The sequence below is a fragment of the Barbatula barbatula genome, assembly GCF_947034865.1.
Source record: "Barbatula barbatula genome assembly, chromosome: 6".
Taxonomy (NCBI): domain Eukaryota; kingdom Metazoa; phylum Chordata; class Actinopteri; order Cypriniformes; family Nemacheilidae; genus Barbatula; species Barbatula barbatula.
The window spans coordinates 15,274,548-15,300,926 of NC_136765.1; the positions used below are offsets into that span (position 1 = coordinate 15,274,548).

A 26,379-nucleotide genomic window follows, 5' to 3' on the forward strand; every position below is an offset into this window, starting at 1 on the left:
GATTAGGGAAAACAAACATTACAAAAACATTGTTTTCTGAGCGATTTATCTATTTTCAAGGTCTGACAAATCAGCATAAAGAGAACTTCTAATCTCCATTCTGTTCCGTGTAGTGAACGGAGCTAGAGCATTGACCGGACAAGCGTTTGCCCTACTTCCGCTTTGTACACGTCATGCTGTGAAAGAGGCCTATCCTAAAGCAAACTGTGAACTCATGTCCAGCTCTTATTCTGTTACTTTTTCTCTGGTGGGTAAATGTGTTGTTAACATTCCGTGAAATGTGAAAGTTATCTTAACACTTAAACAGGAATAAAATATGTCATTCTGTATAATGACTGTTTATGGCACACTTGCTACGTCACAAAAAAACAGTCTACAATTAGCACATGTGCGATACAATTTTACATTAGCGTGAGACAGGACCGCTTGTTTTGTTATTGTTATGTTTGTCTGTGTATGAGGTTAATCATAGCACACCGCTATTTTACTTGGTAGTTGCATTCTATGGAAGGTAAATCCTGCCAAATTTAAATAAATAAATTAAACGAGGAAAATGAAAAGCAGATTAAAAATGTCATAATACACAACTGCACGCACAAAATGTGCCAAAATTTTAAATAAAATGATTTTATGATTTTACACGGACAATGCGTTTTCCCTGTCAAATTGAAAAGAAAAATGCAATTGGTGATTTGACATATAATTTTCACTTAAATCTCGAGGCAAAACTCATGTCATTTGCATGACTTTTAAAATGAAACAAAAGAGAAAATCACATGACAATCAAACTTTACATTTCAATTTGAATTGTGTCAGTATTATTGCGTGAGCCTTTAATAAACACCTTTTTAAAAATGTTTTTGCAATTTCTTTAACACAGTTGCCTGTTTATTTTCATGTTGGGAGTTTTGTCTCGAGATTTTGGTGAAAATGAAATGTCAAATAACCAATTGCATTTTCTTTTTCAATTTGACAGGGAGAGCGCATTGTTTGTTTTACCTGTTTTTTGACGTCATTGTTTGATGTCAAGCTGATGTTCAGGTTTTGACCCGTTTCTGACGTCATCGTTTGAATGTCAAGCCGACATTCAGGTTTTGACGTCATTCTGATTAACTTTTTTGATGTCAATAGTTGATGTCAATTTGAAGTTTTATCAACATCAAGGTGCCTGCTGGGACCTTTTATTTATTATAAAATGAAATCATGTTCTGATTACTGTAAACATACCCTGTGACCTAGTGATGGTAGACATATTGTTACATAACATTTCTTGTCTAGCAGCAGGTAATAGGCCTCCATCCATCCTTCTACTTACATTTGTCAACTAATATCGGAGCAGCACAGAGTTGAGCTGTCCTTGAAACATGTATACATTTGATTCACTTTATCTGTTTGTACATTTTTTTAGCCATAGTAATATATATTATATAAAAAACATCAGGATAAATATACTTACGTCTACCAAATGTATAAATGTATTTGATAAGATTGACATCAGTTTGATAAACCAAAACTAATTTGCAGGTTTCAATTATATATTAACTCCCCACAACACACATAATGACGATTCATTTTCAAATCATGAAAGGCCACTTTTTCTTTTACAACATGTAACTGATTCATTGTGAAGAGATTTTTCTTGCTATATAAAAAATGTAATCGTGCTGCCATCTAGTGTTCATACAATGGTACAACAAAAAGCACTGAACGCATATTAAAATGTATGAGATAAGTACTTTAATGAATTTACGTCCTCATTCACAACACACCAAACACAGCTACAAAAATACTCTTTTCTACAAAATACTTCTGAATCTCCTCTTTTAACACTTCACAATCCTGTATCAAGCTGATGATAACATTTCCAGTAAGGACAAAAACAAGGAACGGCAAAGAATAAAACAGAAATAAAACACAGAAAGATAAAAACATAAAAAGGTCACTGTAAATAAATACATTTTAAACAACTTTAAAGACGTAGGTAAACACTGTTTTTAAGGTAATAAAACCAGCACACACAAAAACAAGTAGGCAAAGCAAATTTACAGCATACATTGTGCATTATATACAAAGCAAATGTTATATACAAACAAGGCAGTTTTGTGTCTCTGAGAGTCATATGTGTTTTCCTGTGAGGAAAAATAGAGGCTGGTCCTCTTTGGCATTGGCTGTTTGAAACTCATCGCTGAGACGAAACCTCCACTTGTCCTCCAGCTCCAGCCGAACAACAGTCTGACGCAGAGAGCTCCGGTTGGGACAGATCACACACAGAGTTGCCCCTGCAACAGCCAAGAGCAAATACTTGTGAAAGACCGAGTCACTTTTCGATTTCGTTTTTCACAACATTTACAAGGACATCTCCGAGACACAAAGTGTAAATAAACAGTAAGACACAGAGTACACCGATGAGAAATCTTTCTGAAGTTTACCTTTCAGAAACTGGAACTTCTTGAGAAATTCGGGCGTCACAAAGGAATCACAGAAATACAAGAGCAATCCGCTGAAGAGCAGTCCAGTAGTGCTAATGTTAATGGAGTGAGGCCTGGAGCTAACAAAACAAACCGTCACCTAGACACACAAAAAAACCCACAAAAAGATGATATGCTTTAGCTTGAAAGTGATTCACAGCATTGCCTTCTAACATTATACATTTTAATACAGTTATCATTTAGTACCCTGCTATTTAAATATGGACCATAATATGTAAGGAATAATTGAAGGGCCGCCTCGCGGTGTGAATTAACTTTGAATAATTGAAAGGACCAGAGTCAATTATTCTGCTTATACCACGGTTACACACCACAGGACATTTTTCAAATGTTTCATTTCACGTTTGTCATTTTATCGTATTTGAAATGCTGTTGATGGTAGGACTACTCTCTTGCGCATCTCATTTCAAGCGACCGTTAGAGGCTTGAGACACTGCTACTGTGCTACGTGGTGTGTGAGTGAGGGAGAGAGCTCGTGCCCACACATGGGTGTTTGCAGTAATGTGACCGAAAATTCATGATTAATTCCTCGTATTGTTTGTATCACCAGCAGTCAAAAGAATCTGTAGGCTACACTTTAACCTTTCTGTTGTTTAAACTTGGCAAAGTGATATGAAACTGTAAAACCCGGTGGACCTGGAACACCTTAATAGGTGTGCAATGACTGAAAGTTAAGCCCTGTGTTATAATACCATATAGTGTACCATTGATAGATATTCAGGTATTGACATTTCCCGAATTTGGACTGAGATGTTGAAGTACCTCTGGGCCGAGGTTGAGGTAACAGTCAACAGAGAGAACCGGGTAACTGTAGTTTCGGGCACTGAGCGGGAATAACCGATGACTGGTGTGCTGGAGGTATTTCTCCAGCAACAGCTGAGCTGGTGTGGCCAAAAACAGGTGCTTGCTGTCTGGGGCACAGATGTACTGAGATGGCTGGATTGTGGTGGGTACATCCGTCATCTATAGCGAATTCAGAAAAACACGTTTTTCTGCCTTAGTGTTTGCATTAGAGTAGGGGTTGTATATTGAAAAATTATACAGTAAATTGTTTGTTTTGGACTATTTATAAAAAACCTACTTTAGTCTTGATGATGAAGGTGCCGTATCCACCAATGGCGATCTGCTTCTTCATCACACTAAAGTTGTTGAACCTGCAGATGAGGAGTCCTGCACTGTGGGCTCGTAGGTTGAAGTCCACATCGTCACATGTGAAACTATTGGGAATAGTGTGACCACAAATGAACATTTGGACCGATTTGTAGATTTTAAACTAATATTTTGAAGTATTAAGAACTCACCGGTTCTGGTTGTACTGGACATTCTTAGTCAGGTCCACGTTGAGCAGCAAAAAGTCATGTAGGTGTCCCCGTGAGAACGGCTCTTTCTGACGCCCGGTTCCAACCCCACAGTTGGACCACTTCCTCATCCCACATAAGCCGTATTGAGTGATGTCTGGAGATGATTCCATGTGCTGAAGAACCTGTTTTAAGGACACATTTCTTTCTGCCCCTGTAGTACCACTGAAAAAAAGATAAAGATAAAGTTTAAAAACTACAAAACACTTTCAGCTACAACCTTTCCTGTAACTCTTCAACTGACATTAACGGGACAGTTCACCCAGAACTAAAAATTCTGTCATCATTCGCTCACCCTCGAATTGCTGCAAATCTGTATAAATGTCTTTGTTTTGATAAACACAGAGAAAGAAGACATTCTTTAAAATATCTTCTTTTGTGTTCAACAGAACAAAGGAATTGATACAGATTTGGAACAACTTTAGGGTAAATAAATGTCGAAAGAATTTACATTTTTGAAAACTGTTCCTTTAAGTCTGCAAATAGCAAAACTTTATTTCCATATTTAGTTTTAGATTTTTAACTAAGCACCTTTTCGGGTCGACATCGATGCTGTTCCACATGACGCACGAATCATCTGCGAGAATGATAAAAGGCCAGACGTCCCGTGGCCGGCTGCCGTGATCCACTCTTCTGCTCCGCTCCAGCTCCAGGTTATGATGAGAAAGCTCTTTAATCAGGAAATGAGCTGCTCCTGAGCCAAAACCCAGAAATAAAGTTAAGATCTCACAGGTCAAAAGATCAACATTACTCGTATCATATTTTGTAAACGGACATACTGTGACAAGAGATTGTGACATTACCTATTCCAGCTCCATTGAAGATGGTCGGCAGGACGAGCATTATATGGTTGGGCCAATATTTCTTATAGACGGCCATCTCGTACTCTTTAATGACTAGGATGTGCAGGTGGGCGGCTCCTTCAATGGCATGATAGAGATTAAACAGGCCGTGTTCATGGCGTCCGGTGGTGGGTGTGAATATAGGGCTTTTGATGGTGTCAGGACTCTGTAAAAAATGTAACTCAACCTGAATTTCACTCCTTTACTAAAACGTTTCTATGTTTTCACATAAAATCAACAAATGAATGTGAATAAATTTAATATTAAAATATGCAGAATTATTTATAGACTGTAATTATATTTGAAGAGTTTGGTTCCATTAAAAAATAAATAACAATTATTAAAATAATGTTTTTATCTTTTTTTATAATGGCTTCCATCAAAACCAACTCCAGTTTAATTGATATTGATTGAAATGCACAATAAAAAAACTGGATTTTTAAACTTCTCTCATTTTGAAACCAAACTCTCATAATAAAATGATCATGTATTTGTTGCCCCACTGGCACATTTGACAACTTTCGTGCATTATTTGATTGTTGTTTGTACCCAATCAGAAGTAAGGGGCAGTCTCATGCTCTCTAACTGTCCTCCTGATTGGCTGAAGGAGAAGTGATGCTCTTTGGATTTGGGAATGATGAAGTAAAGCTGAATTTCCTCTCCCAATAGAAGGTGCGAGAAGGTAAACGTATGCAGGGTGGATTCGTAAAGCTGGAAACACAGACATTACACTTACTCTATGCATGAGATTTAAAAGGTGTCCAATCAGAATGAAGTTTGACAGAAAACATACAGTCATGCAGTTAATTATAGTAAAAATGTCATAAAGAATGACCTGGTACTGTGGAGTAAAACCCATGTACTGATGACACTGTTCACAATGATGGTAAGTGTTGTATGCTGCATATTTGGAGAGTTTAATTCGTGCTGTACGCCTGCGTAGATACACATCCTCCTGCCGTCTGGACTTTCCATCTAAACCAGCAAAGAGAAAACAACGATTCTCAGGAATATTAATCTAATGTCCAGAAATTCCACTATAAAACAGTTGGGCTCAAAATTAACCATAATAATATATAAATACGTATGTAATATTTTGCACAGTCTCACCATCTGCATTTGGATTGAAGTCTGGTGAGTAGATTGTGCTGATGTCGTCGTATTTTGGGTCATGGATGATGTAATCAAAGGGCATCCTACTAATAGTTTCTGTGTTGGGCCATGTTGCAACAGACTGATGGTATCGTACTAAATCTGTTTTACAATCTTGGGAAAACAAATAACAACATTAGTTTATTTAATTTGTCATTACTATCAAAACAAAAATGTAAAACAGAGTTATGCATAACAATTTAAATAAAAACCCTTTTGTACAAAAGTATGTTGATTTGATATATCAGCCAGACAAAGTAAATAACTTTGGAATCGATTAATCGTGATTGATCGTTTTTACAGTAATAAATTAAAGATAATGTTTACATAAATATGAATTATACATAAAAAATAAATATATAAGAAGTTTAATAGTTTTAATAGTATATACTTACTGCAGTTTATATCTTCCTCATCATAAATGTCCACCTCCATAAGTCTGATTAACATGCGAGAAAGAATACCCAGAAACTGCAGATATGCACCAGTCTTCCCCACCTGACCCCACAAACAAATCATTTTTTATTCAATACTCAAATATTGACATTAATACTCAATATTTAGTTTCTGAGAATCCTTATTTACCTGCGGTGGGCCGCTGAGAAGCAACCTCCGTGGGTGGAAGTTATCGCTGCGTCCGTCTGCCCGGTTAATGCTGTCCATGTGGTCAGGCTTGGGGGCGGTCCATTGGCGATAGTACAGCGACTGCTCAGTGCAGGTCATCATCTTGCTGAGGAGGGGTCTGAAGGAGCTGACCCACTCTACAGAGGAGTGAGGGAGGAAAGAGGTGGACTTGGGAAGCCCGCTGGAGTCCACAGTGGTGATGAGGTCATAGACAGCTTTAGGGAGCAGCACCACGGGCGGGCGGCTGAGGTTGCGAGCCCAGGAGCAGCACTGCCGTAGAGCGGAGGCCCAAGAGGATGAGGAGCCAGAGGAGGTGGATTTGGACTGCCGCCTCTGGTTGGGTTGTTTTTCTGGGTCCAGAGGAGTCCAGTCAGACGGGGGGGGCTGGGTGGCAGGTGGGGAGGCGTTACCCGGGCTAGCGTTGTTTACTATAGACCACCAGAAAGAGGTGTAAGGTTATTGTAAGAGATTTCCATACACACTATATGATACAAATACAAATCACATCCCAAATCACTCACAATGCCAAGACTTGTTATTGGTATTAAAGTGAAACTCCTCTCCTTTTGTTGTTCATGAGACATTCTTTTCATGTTAAAGTGATACAGCAACGCAATTTTGTAAAAAACAAAAACAAACTTTCGTTAGGAAGGATTTGATTTCATAATCCAGTTTGAAAATTGGCTAAACAAGTTCAGTTTTCTGTTAAATTTCATGTTACGGTGGAATAGTATAATTAAATACTAAAAACATACACACATCACCTTTACAAACAATATAAAGGTTTTGATGAAATATGTCTGTGGGTGAAGAAACTGTCTATTGTTATGATTCGTCTTAGTTTCACATTAAGTGCTCAAAAACAGTCTTAAGAGAGAATCCACCCAACTGCTTTGCTGAAGATCTTTCTTTCTGGCTTTATAAAATATCCAAAGAAAACATGATTTGGGTCAGGAAGTGTCCATCAGTGGTTTGTAATCTATCTCTATTAAATGGCATATACCATTTTTATGAATATTGATCTGCATTTCATGTTTGCAATACTGACCATCCACCACAACCTCTTCTTCCTCATTGTCAGTGCTGCTGAGTTTTTCAGGGTCACTCTCAGACAGGTCGCTGGGCACGTGAGACCCATGCGGAGCGTCTTCTTTAGCCTTCAGTAGGTATGCGGCGAGCCCCAGCTCCTGCTCCAGAGCCGTGCGCTGCAGAGACCAGCAGCTGATCACACGCAAGTCACAGTATTTTAGAGATCTGGAGACAAAGTAAAACACAGGTGTTGGGTGAGTTGTAAGGAAAGGTACTGCTTATATTTTTTATCAAAAACCGTAGGGTTAGTACTCTCACTTGCTACCACACAACATTTGATCATTTTCAACATTTACAAAAATAATGCCATGGATGCAGTTTTTCGTCAGCTGTTTCGAGTCCGATTCAGATGATTATACATTTCGAGTCAGTGGTCTTCATGAATCTGCAAAACGGGCTAAAAAACTTTATCCGAATTGGTTTGTGATTCAGTCTGAATCATTCAGACGACTCTCTCATGCGCTGAATCACTTATACTTGATGTTAATTATGAAAGATATTTTATACATTTGCCTCAGTCGCATTTGTTTTGTGATTGTGATGTTTTATAAATGTGTTTGATATACTGACTTTTTGAGAATATGCTACTTGAAAATTGGACCAAATGACAAATCATTTGCCCAAATTTGAGTACTGGTAATTATTACTAAAAATAAATATATTTTGTTTTATTATTGTTAAATTATTGAAATCATTTTGTATTTCTTCAGTATTTATATTTTTTATTTTAAAGGTTACAGTGTCTACACTAGGTTTGTGGCTTTGAGGGGTTATGCTGTTATATAAACACTGGGTTATGCTGACTTCATTACAAAGTCACTGAATTATTAGTCGGACAAACTGGCAACAACATTTTGGCAAGATTATTTTAAGAAAAAGTATTCAGTTATAAAAATAAATGTTTGGAACCAAAAACCGTTGGTACCCCTTGAATTCTACTGTATGTACACAAAACCAATAGGTCAATAGGTACCGATGGTTTTATGTCCCCAACATTCCTCAAAATATCTTCTTTTGTGTTCTGCAGAAGAAAGAAAGTCATACAGATTTGAAATGAAATGAGGATGAATAAATGATCACAGCATTTTCACAGACATAAAACAATATAAAAAAATTCACTACAGGAGGACTTTAAATCAAATCTATCCTATAACATAAATAATGTTACATTCGCCTGGTTTACCTGGGTAGAGATTCCCCGAGTGGATCCATGCCAGTTAAAATAAGGATACAGGGTAAAGCCTCAAGCTCTAGGTATGTTCGAGGAGCCCAGTCTGGATCCAAGATCTTCAACCAAGCCTGCAGATATACCAGTATTGAAGGACATCAAAAACAATGCTCTATTTGATTTGTAATCAAATAAACTGACATAACATGTATACAGGGTAGGGTACATACTCTAAGCTGGTCCAGGAAGTGTTTATCTACAGTAAGAGCAGCCGCAGGATCTCCCAGGATAATCTCAAACTGCTCGTGGAGACCAAGTCTGTTGCGGACGTGGCAGAGGCGCTGGTGAGCGAGGGCAGCGAGGGCGGGTGAGGGGATCCTCAGGAGGAGCATGTGACCGTGACGGCTGGGACACCGCTGGGACGTGCTGAGGAGACACTGGACCATCTCCAGAGTCTCCACTGAGATGTGCTTCTGCAGAGCCTGTAAGGTCTGACCACCCGCTGTGGCCATCAGGGCCATTGAGTAATGCTGGATCAGAACGTGCGTGCGAATCACCGCACTTTGAAGTTTCGGGAATCTAAGGAGATATTCAATTAAATTTTTTCTACATATTTTCTTTTAATTTCCCCATCAGGTGAGGTTAAACCATCAATATTTAAGGTGGTTGGTACAAAATGGAAAGTATCAGTTATTATGGTAAACTACAACATATCATGGAACATGGTTTTTAGTTGAATATGCAAAAACTGCATCGAAACCATACACAGAATAACATTTATTAGTTATTAATATTTGTTGATCCTTATATTAATTTATACATACAGTATATTATCATATTTTGTAGTCATTCTCCTGGGCCATGTAAGCTTTGGACATGTTTTGTGTGTAATTATTTGATAAGCATCGAGGAAGAATTTAATTCTTCTCAAAGTTAAGCTTTAGTTTATACTTCAAGCACTTTTATGCAACATTGACACAACGTCTTAATAATATATTTGATTCATAAAATTAAAGATTTAAAACATTTTCAAAGTTCCTTTTGACTATAACAGAATATGCAGTAAATCATATGCTCTTTGTATGACATATCGCTTATTGCTCCCTGAACACTTTGTAAGTCGCTTTGGATAAAAGCGTCTGCTAAATGACTAAATGTAAATCAAATAAGAATCAAATAAAGAATAACATACCTTTCCTCTAGAGCAGCAGCCATGCTCTCAAATGAGCTGTCGTATCGAAGCAGAGGAAGACCGCTGCCAGAGCGGGTGGTCTCTAACAGCTCTGATACACCAAAATACTTTGTCTTCTCATTATAGAGATCTACATCCTAGGTGAACAATTACAGATTATATGTAATTGTAATTAAAAACATTTAAAAAGCTAAAACAACCATGTTTTACATATTATTACTACATTTGATGTATCAAAAAATTCACAAAGTTTTGGAACATAAAACAGTGTTTGGCAAAATATAAAATGTGCTTAGTTGCATTTGGTATTGACAATGCGTTGAAGCTTTCTCATTGCTAAAAGTGACAAATAGCTTGTGTCATTGCTTTATATAGAGAAGTATATATTTGGTATGCCAATGCTTACGTTACTGAAGGCAGAGGGCCAGTGGATCTCATTGTAAGGACTGATGCGTGTGTACTGAGTCTGAAAGGCAAAGGGAAATGAGGTCACGTGGAGAGTCAAGATGTTGGGTGCGTCTCGAATCTGCCTGCAGTTGAGCAAACTGTCCACTAGTCCTAAGCTGGAATCTCCTCCACTGTACTGTCCACTGTGATATAAATAAAAAAAATATTAAACTGCAGTTCCACCAACAGCCACATGGGTTCACATGAGAATCGGGTGAGGTCTCATACCTGCTGATGTCTGTGTGTGCATGATCATGCACCAGTATGAAGAGAGTATATGGGTTCATCTTAGATTTCTGAATGAGACCGTTGATCTTCCCCACTGCGCTCTGGTTCAACTTTACCACGTACTGCTCAGCATCCTTCAGAGACAAGCAGTCTTGGTCCAGCCCTAACTCCCGCAACACTCCTGAAAATACACCATCGAGAAGAGGATATCTGAAATTGGCACTGTTGCCTGTATATATGCAGTAGAGACTACTGGGTAATGTGTGGTGGTGCTCTACCTGAGTTCCACAGGTGAAGGACCACTTGATGAAAGGTGACCTCCGAGGGTGGAACGCAGATCAAGAACTCAACCTTGTCAAAGGAACCGAGATCTAGGTTCTGTGTGCTGGAATCCGCAATGGCACAAACGTGAGAGAGAAGCTTTCGTGCCACAGCCAGCTGAATGGGCCGAATCTCGTGCCACTCCACGCAGTACTCTGTTTAAAAACATAACTTAACTGTTTGCACATAATTCGTAAGGTATTTGTCGAAGAGTGTTAGGATACACACAAAAACAAGGTTTACCGGCACATGTGGGTTTAGGGCTGTCTCTGGACGGTTCTAGAGCGCAGGCAGAGCTCTCAGGACTGGCTTTCTCAAGCAAAGCCTCCACATCTCCATCTGAAAAATAGGATAGATATATATTATCACCAATGCATTTAAACCACTGAGGGTACATTCATGACGCAAACCTGAAAAATGTCTTACCCGGACCCAGAGAGCTGAAATAGAATGCGAGCTCTGCCACGCTTCCAGAAGACAACTCATGGGCGATCTCTTTCGAACAATCATTTGGAGAGAGAAGGCTCTCAGATAGAGCACGCGTCTGGTGCTTTCCTGTGTAGAAACAGATAATAAATTCCATTCCCTGCCATTTATGATTTATGACAAGATCATCATATTAATATAAAATAAATATATATACTAAACAATAATGTGCAATTTCAATATACTTATGTATATTTTCTTCCTGCACAAAGCAGTAAATGTAAATTTTTTATTGTGTTGTATTATTGTGCCTATTTGCCCAGAAGACCTATCCTTTACCTCTACACAGCCATTGTATAAATAGCAATAAAAATACTTTCTATTTTTCAAATACGTATTGTTTAAAAAAACGTATGTTATATTTCGTTTTCTATTTATATGTGTCATGCGTTAATACCCTTGTAAACTCCAAACACAAATCTATATTATCTTAATAAATATTTCTGGAAATAAAGTGATCCACATACCCGTGACCACCACACATGACTCTATCTCCTGGCTCCTGTTCATGCAGATGATCACCACATAATGGGTCCGATTCAGTCTGCCCTCCATCAGTCTGTGAAAGGTGTCCTCCAGCGCTTCCATCAGAGAGGGCGCTGTGTCCAGCACCAGGACTCCTTCCCCGCATGAGCTAGTGGCTAGTTTGGCTAGCCAGGGGAGCTGAGAGGGGGTGAGTGGCTGAGCTAAGCAGGGAAGAGGAGGAGGGAACTGTGGAAGGGTCTGCTGGTACTGCCGGATCTCTGTCAGGTGTGACTCGCGCCAGGAGCGCATGAAGATCTGCTCCAGGTCTTCCATTTGAGGAGCCTGGTCAGGAGCTGTGGTAAGTTATCACAATAAAGTTAGACATACAGGTCAAACTTTATAATTTGAATTTATTCACAAGACTAAAATTGGTTTATGGAACTTTAGGGTAAACAGTTCAACAGCCTCGCTCTGATGATGGTATATAGATGCACTGCTCTTCTCACCGAGCTGCACAAGATAGTAGACAGTCAACAGTATCTGCATCTCAGTGGAGATGGGCTGAATGGGAGCGGTGCCGTACTGCTCGTAGATGCGAGGTAGATTCTGGGAACTGCGGTAGCATTTCTGCAGCAGTCCGCTCACCAGAACATCCCCAAGATTCCCACTTAAATGTGGCAGTGTCCCGTGCCCTGCAGACAAACACACACACAGTTTATGTGAACAGCTGACACAGGATGAAGTTGTGGGAACTGCTGTTAGATAGTGTGTCACATGATGCCCGGAAAAGCACAGAATACAGTGATATGAGATTGGCATCAAGATTGTACGAAGAGAAACTGTCATACATAAAAATGAAGCTACTTTGGTTGTCTGTGAGATAAATGCAACATACGTTCATGCAATTCTGCTCACTCTTTAATTTTATGCATATCATAAAAAGATTTACAAGAATACATAGTATGCTTGTTTCCACTATGATTTGTTTGCACTTTGCACTACTTTTACTCTGTTGGGGCATGTAAGTTGTACTTTTTTTATTGGAGTACAAGCTTTATTCTCAAATAAAGTCCCCGTAAACCTGAAGTTGCGGTCGTTTTGACTTGTGTATTCGGACGCATTTTCGAGTGAAATTATATATTGGATGAGAAAAACAGCATGCTTGGCTTGTTTTCCACTGCAAATTGGATGTATTAAAATTGCCGTTGTATTACGAAAAGGAATTGGCAGCAGGCTCAAAGCCTTTAAGATTGAAAGTTGCTTCAACTCCGCTGACTCCAGTGGAACAGTTTTTTCACAGCAATGGCAATCCATGGAGCTTTTCAATAGTTTCAGGAAGTAGCTAAACTTAAAAAAAATAAAGAACGAAAAGAAAAAACACAACTTGTCTGAAGGCTCCAGGAAATTGTTTTACTTCTGTTGTCACGACTCTCTCATTGGCTCTGAGCACTTGGAAGGGAGGAGTTAACAGATATTTTGCCTCATCACATGAACTGATAAGCTATTTCTAATAAACTAACACTAAATATTTTGACATACATTGTTTGGAGTTCTGAGTGAGACATGGCACAGGCTGCTTTTATTTTTTTGGTAATCAAGCTGTGAATAAAAAACATGACCTTATTCTTTATTATTTAAATAAAATAAATAACATACAAGGAATGCATTCAATGGCCATGGATTTGACCTTGCAACCCAAACTAGCCTCATTGTAATCAGGTTTTCACCTTTATAAATGACAGGCCGCAGTCCACAAGTCTGAAGCAGGTGATCAGGCACTGTAACATGTTCTCCAGGTGCCAGGGGTGGCGAGGACCCCAGAGACAAACACCCTGATGCACCGCTGTCAGCTAAAGACAAACAACGATACATCCATCACTTGATAAACACTCATTCAAGAGGTCCAGGGGGCTCATTTATCAACAGTGCGTATGCACAAATGTGTGTGTAGTGAGTGCGTAAGAACTGTGTCACGCAAAGTGTGGGATCTACCAACTTGTAGTTGTTGAATACGTAGAATTGTATGTAAATATAAGCAGACCTCTGAGCATGCTTACACTGAAATGTAGTGGTAGAACAGTGATACTACAAAAAGAAAGTACCCCGTGTGTTTCCTGTGTCCTTTATATGCAAATACTCCATTAGTAAATTCAAAGTTCAAGTTAGACATTTGTATAATTGGTGTGAGAAGCGACAAAAGACAGATGGGAAATCATGTGAAATTTTATTTTTATTAATGTGACGTTACAATCATAGAGATATGATTATGTATACCTGGTTTAGTTCCGTTGGTCATGCTGTTGGGAACGGGTCTGGGGGTGACGTCTGTTATAGCAGAAGATTCTGGGGACCATCCCTTATGTCTCTTTTTGGGGGGCCCAGAATTTGACATGGAGCCTCAAATAAAAATGTCATAACTGGTCAATAATCAACTTTAAATACCCTATGGCAACCTAGCAGAACACCCTAGCAACCACCTAGCTCTCTGTTTAGTTCAATCAAACCATAAAAGCTCTATAAACAATCTAAGCAAAGATACACTTTTTTCCGAACAAATTTCTACAGTTATAATTTTCTAATTCACTTGCTTTCAAGAAGAGGGTTAGAGTGTTGGGCTTGTGATCAGAAGGTTGCCGGTTCTAATCTCAGTGCCAGCAGGTCATGACTGAAGTGCCCTTGAGCAAGGCACCTTACCCCTGATTGCTCTGCAGTAATGTGCCACTGTAAAAAAACTACTTGTAAGTCGCTTTGGATAAAAGCGTCTGCCAAATGAATAAATGTAAATGTCAATGTAAGAAGTTTTCGGTGTCACAGGAAGTAACTGTAATGTTGCGCATTAACCAGATTGTAAATGCGAGCACACATGTCACTTTATATGCACCGGGAAGCAGAAGAGAAGAGATGTGTTAAATCCTAATGAAAACCAAAGCATCAGGAAGGAAGTCTCACGTTTTACAACACAGACAGACAGAGAGAGAGAGAGCAGGGACTAGAGACAAAAAAACAGTGAGAGAGACTTTACAGCAGCACTTTATAGAGGTGATAGTCAGAGAGTGCTGAAATAAAAGACGGGATCTTTTACAACCCCAAGTGCTGAATAATGACAGACTCCAACAACAAAAGAATAGGAAAGGGCTCAGACAATACAGATGGCTCTTAAAAGCATCTAAACATTTCAAAGGGGGAGAGGGCTGGGTGCTGTCTTTCATTGAAGGTGTGAAGTCTACAAGAGGGATTAGTTGTGGGACTGCCTTTTAAAATAAAAATTTCCATTTTTTGACTCAAATATAAACCCTAGTTCTGTTCCAAAACTTGGAGACTGCCTTGCTTTCTACTTACTTTAAAGGTAGCAACGTCCTAAGGCAAAGCCCACAAAATTATCCATTATTGATTTACGATCCTTTTATACACACGGCAGGCAAATTATATGAGTATGACTCTAAAATGCATAAAAACATAAACACAACTGGATAAAACAGTATACACTTAAATGGACTCCTATATATAATTTACATTTATCTCTCCTAATCTGCCATTACGGATGTATTTTGAGATACCTATTGCAGGCCTTCCAGGCCCATTGGCCACGACTCCAGTTTGTGATGCGTGCTGCTGTGGTCCAGGAACATGGCTGCCATTGGTTAAGGGAGGCGAACCCTCAGATATTTGGAGATGGGTATTCAGATCTGCATGGCAATGACAGACACAAAGTTTAAAATATACACGTTGACTGAAAGGTTTATGTAACACATATCTGAACATTACATATGTCCGAACACTTTTGTGTACCTGTGTGATTAATTGTGCTTAAGGTTGTGTGACCTGAATTAGGAAGCAGGTCAGTTGGTCCATTGCCCGATTGCTCCTCTGGTCCAGCTGCTACGTTAGACACAGAATGTCTCATTCTGCTATCTGCACAAAACATGAGTAACAGCCATTTTAAGAAAACATGATGCACAGCACAGGATGACATATTGAACACATTTATAAGATGCCTCTCTGACAGTCTTGATTCTGATTGGTCAATCAAAAACGTTCTATGGGTATAATCACTGCTCATCTGAATAATAAAGTTTAAACTCACATTTCCAGTCCAATAATAGTAGTTTTTTCTATGATCAATCTTTTTTTAGGTTAATTTTTATTGTTATTTACAAAAATTTAGAGAGCACTCCGGCATTTCTGCATGTATTGCATCAATTTTAGAATTTCTACAGAAACAAACCTCAGGAATGGTATAAAGTTCCCCAACAGCAATGTCAACGACTGAGAGAATTCAAAGACGCATTAAAAAAGTTGTGAAAAAACTTTTCATTTTTTAACTGATCCCATAAGACAATAAAACATTAGTATTGTGTTGTTTAAACATTAATATTAAATTGTTTTCTTTGCAGGATTTAAGATCTGCCCACATATTGTTTGTTATTTTGTCCAGTTTGTCCCGTTTTCATTTACTGCAAATAAATGCAAATAAAAACAACATGTTCATTCACAATTTGGGAGAAATGTTGTCACCAGTTCACATTATTAAACAAAAATGATTTTAATTAAACATGTACCTATAACAAAGTTCATTTAGGGAAGTCGTGCTACTTTGGCGGCCATGTTTGCAACGTGAATATTGCATAACTGATATTTCTACAATCGCAGGCTAAAATCCCAATTAAACGACATATTGAAGAACAACATTTAAAAATGATGTAAACTGTACCATAACGTTTGTTTTCTATAATAAATTGTGCTTAAAAACATTACTACGCATCCGCAAAGTTTCTCTAGGGCAGACATATTGAGCATTGAGTTCCTCCCCATTTATTTCAATGGCAGTAAGGCATCTTGTTAATATCCATATTAATAATCTTTGCCTATAAATCTTAAATAAAAAAAATTACAATAACTTTGGAGTTGTCTGTGAAAGTTTTCCACAGCTGTATATCTATTATTTTGTTATCTAAACTTCATCTCAGGAACACAGTTAATAGTCATTTAGGTTCGATTTGAAAATGCTTTTGTTAAAACATCCAGCTGGAACACCATTTAAATATGCACACATGCTCTTGGACACAATATTGACGTATTACCATGGCAGCATTGAAGTAAACAAGGTGTGCTGGCCATCTGGACCTTGGGAAGGCAAGGTCTGGCCTGTCCAATGAAAAGATCAGTCTGGCCCAGCGTATGAGGAGGTTAAACAGGGTCAAGTCAACCTTCTTGCCTGTAACCGCCTGTGTCAGGCCACTAACCACCCATCTAAGTCACTTATCCAATACAGAAGGATCCCAAATGCATAAGTTGAACAGAACATGACCATTCATGAAGATCCTACCTATCCCTTTCCAGCAGATTGCCGGTCCCTTGACCAATAAACCCTGTGCGTTCCGGAGCAGGTGGTACTTCAAGTGCTTCTGCTTTTTGGGCTGGGTAGTAAGCTTCAGGTTGATGTGGTTGGCAAATTCTGTGAAGTATCGGAAACCCTTCTCGCCACAGCCAATGCAGTTTCCAGAGAAACCTAGGAAAAGAAATAAACAGGAAAGACATCACATGCTTTCTTTCGTGGAAGTCTTTGAGTACACAGAAGCTGTCTACGTGCCTTGTAAACCATGATCTGTTATCTGAAATGGACACACATTTTAAACCCCACCCAGCTGAGCGCTCAGTTTCCATAGCCACCAACCATTACAGGCGATGAGGGCGCTGAGTCGATGTGGGGGCCATAGCAACCAAAATTAAAGATCTAAGAGGGTCTCTCTGACAAACCGAAAATTTGGTTCTGTGAGGTTGGTGTACCCTGACCCAGGTACTGGCTATGTGCTCAGGGCTTTCCCATTCTTTAATTCTCTCTCTCTGGTTCTTCTCTTGTAATGCATGAGGTTGCGTGAGGTTCAGAGCGTCTTACCTAAAAGTGCATTACGTCCGCATTCATCTGGAAGGAAACGCAGGTCCACCGCACACCCCAGAATATGATCGGGAACACTGGGAGATTTCACTCCAACGAGCTGGAACCCAGGAGGGACTTCTAAGGACTCAGTGGCCATGGATGACAACCGCAAGTCTTTTCCTGCCTGACAGAATCCTGAATGGCAGAGATCTGGTCAAGTTTGTCTATAAAGTGAATCTATGGGCACTTTTATAACGATCTAAGCACATTATCTAAAGCGCATGGCGGCAAGGGGACTTAGAATCCACTTCTGTTAGTTTGCAGATGGGAAAAACGGTCAGCGCGCCAGGCGCATGGTCTAAAAGGGTTGTCGCTATTCTCTTAACGAGTCATGGGTGTGTTTTGGGCAAAACGTGCAGTCAACCAGTCGCAAAGACTGTACCAGAGAGGAAACGCATCTACTTGTGCGCAAGGTTAAAGTGCGTGAGCCGACCATCTACAGGACAAGCGGGATTTTCTATCTTTATCTACACAATAATAATCCTTTACATTGTAAGACATTTATTTTTTATATTTGGCATGTTTGTGTGCTGCTGCGTGCCCCTCTGTGTGTAATTAGCAGAATGTACAAGCGCTGTGCACCCGCCTATAGGCGCATATTACTAACACACTCATTAAATAAGTTCAGTTGCCTCAAAATAGCAACGTGCCAACAATGTGCCTGAACACACCTCGTTTTTCAGACCAGCACACCTATGGGCACAAAAATGGCCGCAAATACATTTGCTATTTAACAACATGGCACCGGGCTAGAAAATTAAACCTGATTCGGACTTAAATAAGCAAAAAACACTTGAGTTGCACCTGGCACTGGCCGAGGGTACGATCGAGCCCATTAAATGTTCTGATCATTTATCAATTAATCAATTTACTGACTTACTGCTATGTTTACAACTATTCATGTGAAAGGGTATTAAATGCTGTTCTGTCACTAGATGTGAAAAATATTGACAGGTATATAATTATATTTGCCATTGACACCATAGGATAGAAATGTCACATCTTATCAGATTTACATCTTCTCACCATCAGTGGTACAAGATCCCTCTGGCGGTGGCTTCATTTGATATGGTACTGGAGGGCTGTTTGAATCGGAGCCATCCCCTTCATCATCTTCCTCCTCTAATCGACCTGTTGAGAAAATTCACTTTCATGCTAGGGAACAGATGTGTAGCAACATCCTGAATAACTAACAGCGTATGTGCGCACATAACCGGGTGATTTTTATTAAACATTACACCGGATGAATTACCACAGAAATATTAAATGGAGGCTCACCGTCGTTGGAATAAGGCCTTTGTTCTGCTTCTAGGTACAGCTGAGAGAACACAGGTCTAGGCACTACTGTGTTGGACCGCAGTGAAGCCTCTATGGAGTTATGCAGCATTTCCTCGAACCGAGTGCTCTGAAGGTGGCCTGTGTGTGAATTCCCCATGGCCTTTAATATAAGAGGGAGGATGTGTCAGGATTCATAAGCAAAGAGTGAAGGCCTGCTCAATGCATAATTGTTCAACCCCTTTACTATAATTAGACTTATTAAAATCATCAATTTGGCAGAATAATAAAAAAGTCCTAAAAATGCAATATGTTTAGTTGATAAATAAATCATAAATCTGCCCTGTGGTGTGACAGCAAAAATTTGGCAAAAAATTAATCTTTCTTATGCTGTTTTATATTATTAAAAAACACACACGTTTGTTTTTATACAATGTGGGGAATTTCTATAGACATAATTATTCTAATACTAAACAAACTATATAAATGACACCCCTTCACTTAACACATTTTACATTTTCAAATCATAATGGCATGATTTATTATGTTTAATAATAAGTTTTAATAATGGGACCACTATACACACACAACTGTATGTCTATAGAGCCTCCTTTAATCTGATTTGAGTCAGTGACTCAGCAGACAGTCAAGCTCTTTCTGATCAGTAAATGTGATTTTCTTGGAATAAGAATGGTTCTGTGATTAGTGTGATTGACAGGATCCGGAGAGAGACAGCTTCCCCAGAGGAAGTTCAAAGAAATCGTGGATTTTTGCACGGTGTCCAATTTGCAACCTCATAAAGCCACCACAAGCCAATGTCAGGGCATCCTGACCCAGACAGAGAGCGAGAGAGAGAATGACCTCCCTCTGACAATAAACAAAAAGCAGGAAACTGGTAAAGGCTGTGCTCTAAGGAAAAAAATAATGGTTATGAAAGATGAATAATGTGTTTTTGATTCGCTCTATTCATCAGGATATTACGTTTAAACTAAATTTATTTTTTACTTAAACATTACATGGCTGCTGTCCTTCTGTATCTCCATATTTCATGATTTAAAATTTTTTACCATAAATCCCCTTTAATGTTTGTCACTGGGTTTTGCAAATAACTAACAAATAAAACGTATTAAAAAGTGCTTGACAACTTTGACAACACATAATTTTTTATTTTATTTAACCTAAGGTCCCATTGAGATTAAAATAAATCTCATCTACCAGGATGTCCTGGCCAAGATGACCGTACAAAAACTATAAAATATAAAACACAAAACAAATTCTAAACAGACAAATCTAAAAAACATTAATCATGAATCAACAAACTAATTAAAACAGCAACATTTGTTCATTTTACACCGCAATATACTTTTAAACATATTTAAAGTATGAACTGTTTCTAATGGAGTAATGACTTCCACAACCATGGAGTAAGGTTGAATCTACACTAGGTACTTCTAATTTAAATCCAATTGACGATCTGGTGCTATAGTTTTTTCACACAGACATAAAAGACTAGTAATGTAATTTGGAAGTATTCCCAGCAATGCCTTTACTATATACGTGTATATTAATATACGTGATTTCCTTCTCTGATATAAGAAGGTCCAACCTACAAAGTTATAACGTATGTAGTTATAACAAACAATAATGCGTATGGTAGCAAGTATTTGTTATAAAAATGCAATGCAGCATGATAAATAAAATGTAGTCTTTTCAGGAAATATATAGAAGCAATTCGTATAAATAATATCACCATAGTCTAAAATAGGTAAAAAAGTACTTTTCTTTCTGGCTCCAAAGGAAACAATTTTATTGCCGAAAGAGAAAACCCAATCTTGGCACTAAGTAATCAATATGAACATCAAATGTCAACTTCTCGTCAATCCATATTCCTAGATATTTGTAAGATGTAAGAAATTTGTAACTCTTTCTATATGCACGTCATCAATAGTAAGGATAGACGGAACAACAGTCATCGAACGACTAAGTGAAAAAACTATATACTTGGTTTTCTTTGTATTTAAAACTAGTTTAAATTGTAATAAGTTATTCTGAAAAGTGTCAAAAGAATCCTGGAGAATTTTAATAGCTTGTGACAAAGAGGATGCAGCTGACGATACAATAAATAATTGTATCGTCAGCATAAAAAAGCTTTGTGGATTTTATTCCCTGCCCTAATTCATTAATACAAAAAATTGAAAAAGAAGGGGTGCCAGTAAAGAACCTTGCGGGACACCCATCTTGACTGTTAACACAGATGAAATGTAATTATCTACAGCGACACATTGAGTTCTATCAGATAATTTGATCATTTAAAAGTGTTTTTTTCCATTTGCTGAAAAACAGTGAACTTGGCTGTCTGGGGTATCAGAAGGACAGCGACAAGATGACCTTTTACTGTAAATGTATACATTTAGTGTATTTTAGAAGCAGCTTCTGACTCTTACATTTTTTTATATAGTTGTTATCATATAAAAACATATCATAAGATAACCATAAAAATTAAATACATAAAAATACAATAACCACACTTTTGTATTTGTAGTACATCCTCAGTAACAACAAATGAACTATGGTCTATTTCTATATAATTATATGATACTTTTAACCATTACATTTGTAGTAAAACTATGGCAATACAAAAAGTAATCAATCTGACAAAAACCCATTGACTTGCATTGTTTTTTTTGTCCATACAATAGAAGTCAGTGGCTACCGTTGTTGTTCGGTTACTAACATTTCTCTAAATATCTTCTTTTGTGTTCTGCATGAGAAAGTTATTTATACAGGTTTGAAATGACAAGAGGGTGACTGAATGATGACTGAATTTTCATTTTTGGGTGAACAATTTTTTTTTAAAGCAAAGTCAAAGGCACTGGTTAGGTAAATCAATATATAAAATACTCTGTAGCTTTTGCACACTGGTAAATGTAATGTGCACAATGTGTGAAAGGCAACAAACTGATCCGCTCTCTGGCAGAACAAACCTGGGCCACAAAGCCCCTTTTGGACATAATCTCCTCATTTAAAGGCTCTCTGCCATATGTTCCTTCTCTCAGCAACAACTCACATCCCACAAGCTGAAAACACGTTTACACCCGAAAACACTGAGCAGAACCAGCAGCAATCGGCACACATCAACCGGACCAACCAACAAAAGCTTTCGGCCAGGAAACAAAATTCAAAACTCCGATCTGAAAGCATTTATTTCAATACTGTCAGCCAGTTTTTTAGAACTTTTTGCACATTTGTAGCTAGTCAAAGGCACTACCGTAAATAGCATATTAGCATTTTCTTCTGACTGGGAGAAAACGCCAGTTAAATAAACAAATGCTAATGCAGGCAGGCTCTGCAGACAGTTGAGGAGATAAAAGCTCAAGACGTGATAGCAGGGAGGACGTTCCTCCTGAACAGAGCTTCCACAAGGAGGTGATGAGGGCTTTCATCTTTCCTGATCTCCTCCCGGGAGAACATCACCCGGCTATTGTCCATGTTTATGGCCTTCTTTTTTAAAGATACGTTCCCTCTTCTCTTCCCTACATCTCAGTACACTACAATTCAATCAATCACGTGTAGAGAATATTATTGCTTAGACACATTTGTCCCAAAAGTCAGTGCCTACTTCTAAAAAAATGCCACGGTAAACCTTATTAAGCTAAAAACGCAGTAAAGTTACTACAGGAATGGTTACTACAGTAACTGTGGTATTGTGGAATTAAAGGGAAAGTTTGCCCAAAAATGAAAAATCTGTCCTAATTTACTCACCCTCGAGTTGTTACAAATCTGTATACATTTCTGTGTTCTGCTGAATACAAAGAAGGATATTTGGAAGGATGTTTGTAATCAAACAGTTCTGGGGCACTACTGACTACCATGGTAGGAAAAAACTACCATGGTAGTCAATGGTGACCCAGAACGGTTTAGTTACCCACATACTTCTAAATAGTTTTTTTTGTGTTCAACAGAACAAATAGTTTTATACAGTTCTTGAACAATCTGAGGGTGAGTAAAGGAGGACAAATCTTTTTATTTTTGGGTGAACTATCCCTTTAACTACCATTGCTATAAAAACAATTTCTAAAAGCTACAGTGTTTGTCTTTAGAAAATGTCTTCAGAATAAATGAATGATTATTTTACAGTGGTAATTGGTAACAATCCACCACAACATTATAAGTTAACAAAAATATTATAAACATGTACTAGGGTTATAGTAACTTGCCAACTAATGTGATGTACGGTATGCGATTCAATAATATATTAAAATATAATTTAAATTTTTTTTCATATTGTTCCTGATTATTGATCATCTTTCACACATCAGACACAGTTGCTCTGCATCAACTTGAAACTTTGAGAAATATAACTTTAAAAAATGTATTCATTAAATTGTGCAAGTAAAGTAAAGTAAAGGCCAAACTAAGAATGAAAGTGCCCCAAACCATATCCCAGGCAGGCGTTTGGGTAAATAATTTGAATTTTCTGTTCAATCAGTACAGCCTGGCAGCAAAGTCACTCCCGCTGTCTGTAAAATGACCCTCTGAAGCCAGAATGAAACTTCCACTACTTTTCTCTAAAGAGGAATGAAGAGGAGTTTGTCAGCTTTTAAGATTTTAGCCTTGGGAGCTGTGTGTATAAGAGGGGGCTGGGCCTTCTGTCATTCCTTGCTTCACACATACAATAAAACCTAGCAGACGAGCAGCAGAAGTTCCTCTAAAAAAGAGAGAGGAAACTTATAGAGCAGCGAGTGGGTGACACAGCAGGTTTCCTCTGAGTCTCTGCCCACTGTCCTTCTACCAGCGCACACACAAACACGCTCCTCCGTGGAGCTCGGCACATAGCAACAGGCCAAAGGTCAGGGCTGGCAAACAATGTTTGGGCAGTGCTTTGATGTGCTCAGGCATGGTCCAGCCAGAGGCTGAATGCACACAAAGAGGCTGAGAAGGCCAGTGAGATAGCAGCGCTCCATTCTTCCCATCACCTCTAGCCTTTGACCCCTGCACCCCTACGAGAGATCACATTTCAAGGATGGCCAGTTGCTTTCAGATAGGTTTCTTTTTGTCCAGTCTGAAGACTTGACGGGAAGATTTTGCTTGATTTTTTTAAACGTGCATGATATAAGCTTTTTAGGGAAATACTGTATGAAAAAATATACATCGAGTATACAGCAATGCATAGCCTATCACATAGCAGTCAACTGGGTGTCATTCACAGATCTTTTTGGCCTGAGGAGTAAGTACAAGAAATTATCCTTATGAGAGCAAATAACAAAACCACGCTTTCCGTTTATGTCAAATGCTTCAGGTTCTTAAATTTATTAATACAACTGCTATGGTCTCTAAATCTCTGGATATTATAAAATATATAAGATTTCGATGATATATTCGATGCCTGGGTTTTTTTTGCCACAATGTTGTAAATATCTGAAGCATTATTTTCACATTCTGTTCCCCCGAGCCGTGTTTAATACCCATTTAGTCTGTACACAGGCCACTCGTCGTAAATAACTCCACATACAGTTCAACTAATGCCCTCAGTCCTACATTATTAATACTTGTCCATTGTAAAGTGTGATGAAAATACCCGCTAGTCATGAACACTGCGATCAGTCAGATAGCACCAGCTGTTTTTACAAAAAATACCCTCTCTTATGATGGTTTCTTACAAGATACATGGTCATATTTGACAGCTGAGTAAGTGGTCAGTCCTGCGATTCAAGATGCCCTTTGTTCTGTTCAACACCTGATGCTCCTGTTACGTATTTCTAATAATAACAGCTTAAGTCTGACAGTTTTATCCTTTTGAGGATCGGGATCAACATGATTTTTTATCAATAAACCAATCAGCTTTCATAGAGATGATTACTCATACTAACACCTAACTAATATAAATTTAAACCATTGACAAAAAACCCTAAATTATGTACTAAACTCTTATCATGATATAGCTGTATTATGTATCATGTATCGCTATGTTTGCTATATATTCTGTTACATTGGATACAAATTATATCCACAAATTAGTAGTAATAATTAGTAACAAAAACATCTTAACAGACAAAATATTCTTCATGAAATCATATTAAAATTCAGCTTTCACACAATCTGTCTGTGATTATTTTCCACTTTTAGTTACTAGAGAAAAATCTGTCTGTTATATAATGCATAAGTTGTACAAGTATAATTATACAAGTATAACTTAGCTTATTTATATGTAAAAAGTCAAAAACAATAAATGGTGCCTGCAAAAAGGTTTTGGAAGATGCAGACTTTACGTTCGACAATAATTCGTTTCGCTGCAAATTGCACTGCTGTTTACAGCTATACTTTAGGAAACTGTCGGACTGTGAAAGCAACAGGCAATGTTTGTCCTTGAGGGAAATAAAGAGATAAAGTGTCTGTTTGTGTCTGCTGTGGGAAAAGGAGGGAAAACATAATCAGAGTGTACATTTTAACTTACTCTTTTACAATATTGTATTATATAATATATACGTAACAGTCATAACCTGCACTTGTATTGGACACTGCTTAAAATACAAAAAGATGCAATGCAAAAAGTTTGTAATCGAGTACACGTATAGAATAATTTGATCAAATGTAAATAATCACGGATTGTAAGCTGTCAGGAATAAAAGGACCAGGACCAGTCTAGGACCAGAATGAAGCATTACATGGAAACTTAACTCTTGGGCAGAGACCAACAGTCTGTTGCCAACAGGTTAAGCGAGCATTGTTTAATAAATTGCCAGAATGTATAAACTTAAAGAGTAAAAGACAAATGCATTGCCTGAAAAATATATATCCAAAACATGTATCCTGTATATTTCCCCTGCAGCAAATATAATTCAATGTATTTTAGTAGTCGCTTTTTTTCTCAACAAATTACAAATAAAAGACTTTTGACTTTCCTTGATTTCAATGATTTCTTTCCCTGACAAAAGTTACATTGTGACAAAATGTGTATTGGATCTTATAGCAATGCTGTTAATAAAAGCCTTCTAAGGCTCAATATAAAGAACTGTTATTAAGAAAAAGAGACATCGTTTTTTAACTTTAAATACATGTTGAGATCAAGGTAACTTATGTAACCCTTTATGATAACAACAGTCTATGTTGTCTATGTAACCGAGCATTGCAATAAGCGCAATTTATAGAAATACATTAAAGACAAGTAAGAATTTACCTTAAATTAAGTGAAACAAACTCAGATAATCCAAAGGTGATTTTATGGCATCAGTATATCTACATATCTCCAAAATGCGCGATTCCTCCGGCTGGGTTGAATGCGTGCGGTTAGACCCTGTTGTGAAA

At 38.0% G+C, this 26,379-nt stretch overlaps 1 protein-coding gene across 1 annotated transcript; it reads right to left on the reverse strand.

Moving 5' to 3' along the window:
- Nucleotides 1-1,716: 1,716 nt before the first annotated feature.
- On the reverse strand, nucleotides 1,717-26,379 carry greb1 (growth regulating estrogen receptor binding 1). The gene is made up of 32 exons (XM_079459330.1): nucleotides 26,252-26,379; nucleotides 19,078-19,237; nucleotides 18,826-18,930; nucleotides 17,758-17,934; nucleotides 17,188-17,370; nucleotides 15,651-15,773; nucleotides 15,419-15,547; nucleotides 14,136-14,258; nucleotides 13,589-13,711; nucleotides 12,368-12,553; nucleotides 11,864-12,214; nucleotides 11,337-11,465; nucleotides 11,154-11,249; nucleotides 10,868-11,065; nucleotides 10,590-10,770; nucleotides 10,321-10,504; nucleotides 9,915-10,051; nucleotides 8,953-9,301; nucleotides 8,738-8,853; nucleotides 7,514-7,719; nucleotides 6,427-6,893; nucleotides 6,237-6,339; nucleotides 5,800-5,955; nucleotides 5,525-5,664; nucleotides 5,239-5,400; nucleotides 4,651-4,855; nucleotides 4,379-4,541; nucleotides 3,791-4,012; nucleotides 3,571-3,706; nucleotides 3,252-3,452; nucleotides 2,430-2,568; nucleotides 1,717-2,279 (listed from the first exon to the last, which is right to left on the reverse strand). Exons 2-32 carry the CDS (start codon nucleotides 19,232-19,234, stop codon nucleotides 2,116-2,118), a joined length of 5,511 nt encoding a protein of 1,836 aa, XP_079315456.1. The 5' UTR covers nucleotides 19,235-19,237; nucleotides 26,252-26,379; the 3' UTR covers nucleotides 1,717-2,115.

Excerpts from the sequence above, each read along its gene's own strand:
- greb1 (XM_079459330.1), bottom strand. The coding sequence starts at position 19,234 with ATGGGGAATTCACACACAGGCCACCTTCAGAGCACTCGGTTCGAGGAA. Across the intron at positions 8,854-8,952 it reads ACTTCCTGGACCAGCTTAGA|GCTTGGTTGAAGATCTTGGA; the intron begins GTATGTACCCTA and ends GTATATCTGCAG. Across the intron at positions 2,280-2,429 it reads GAAGTTCCAGTTTCTGAAAG|GGGCAACTCTGTGTGTGATC; the intron begins GTAAACTTCAGA and ends TGGCTGTTGCAG.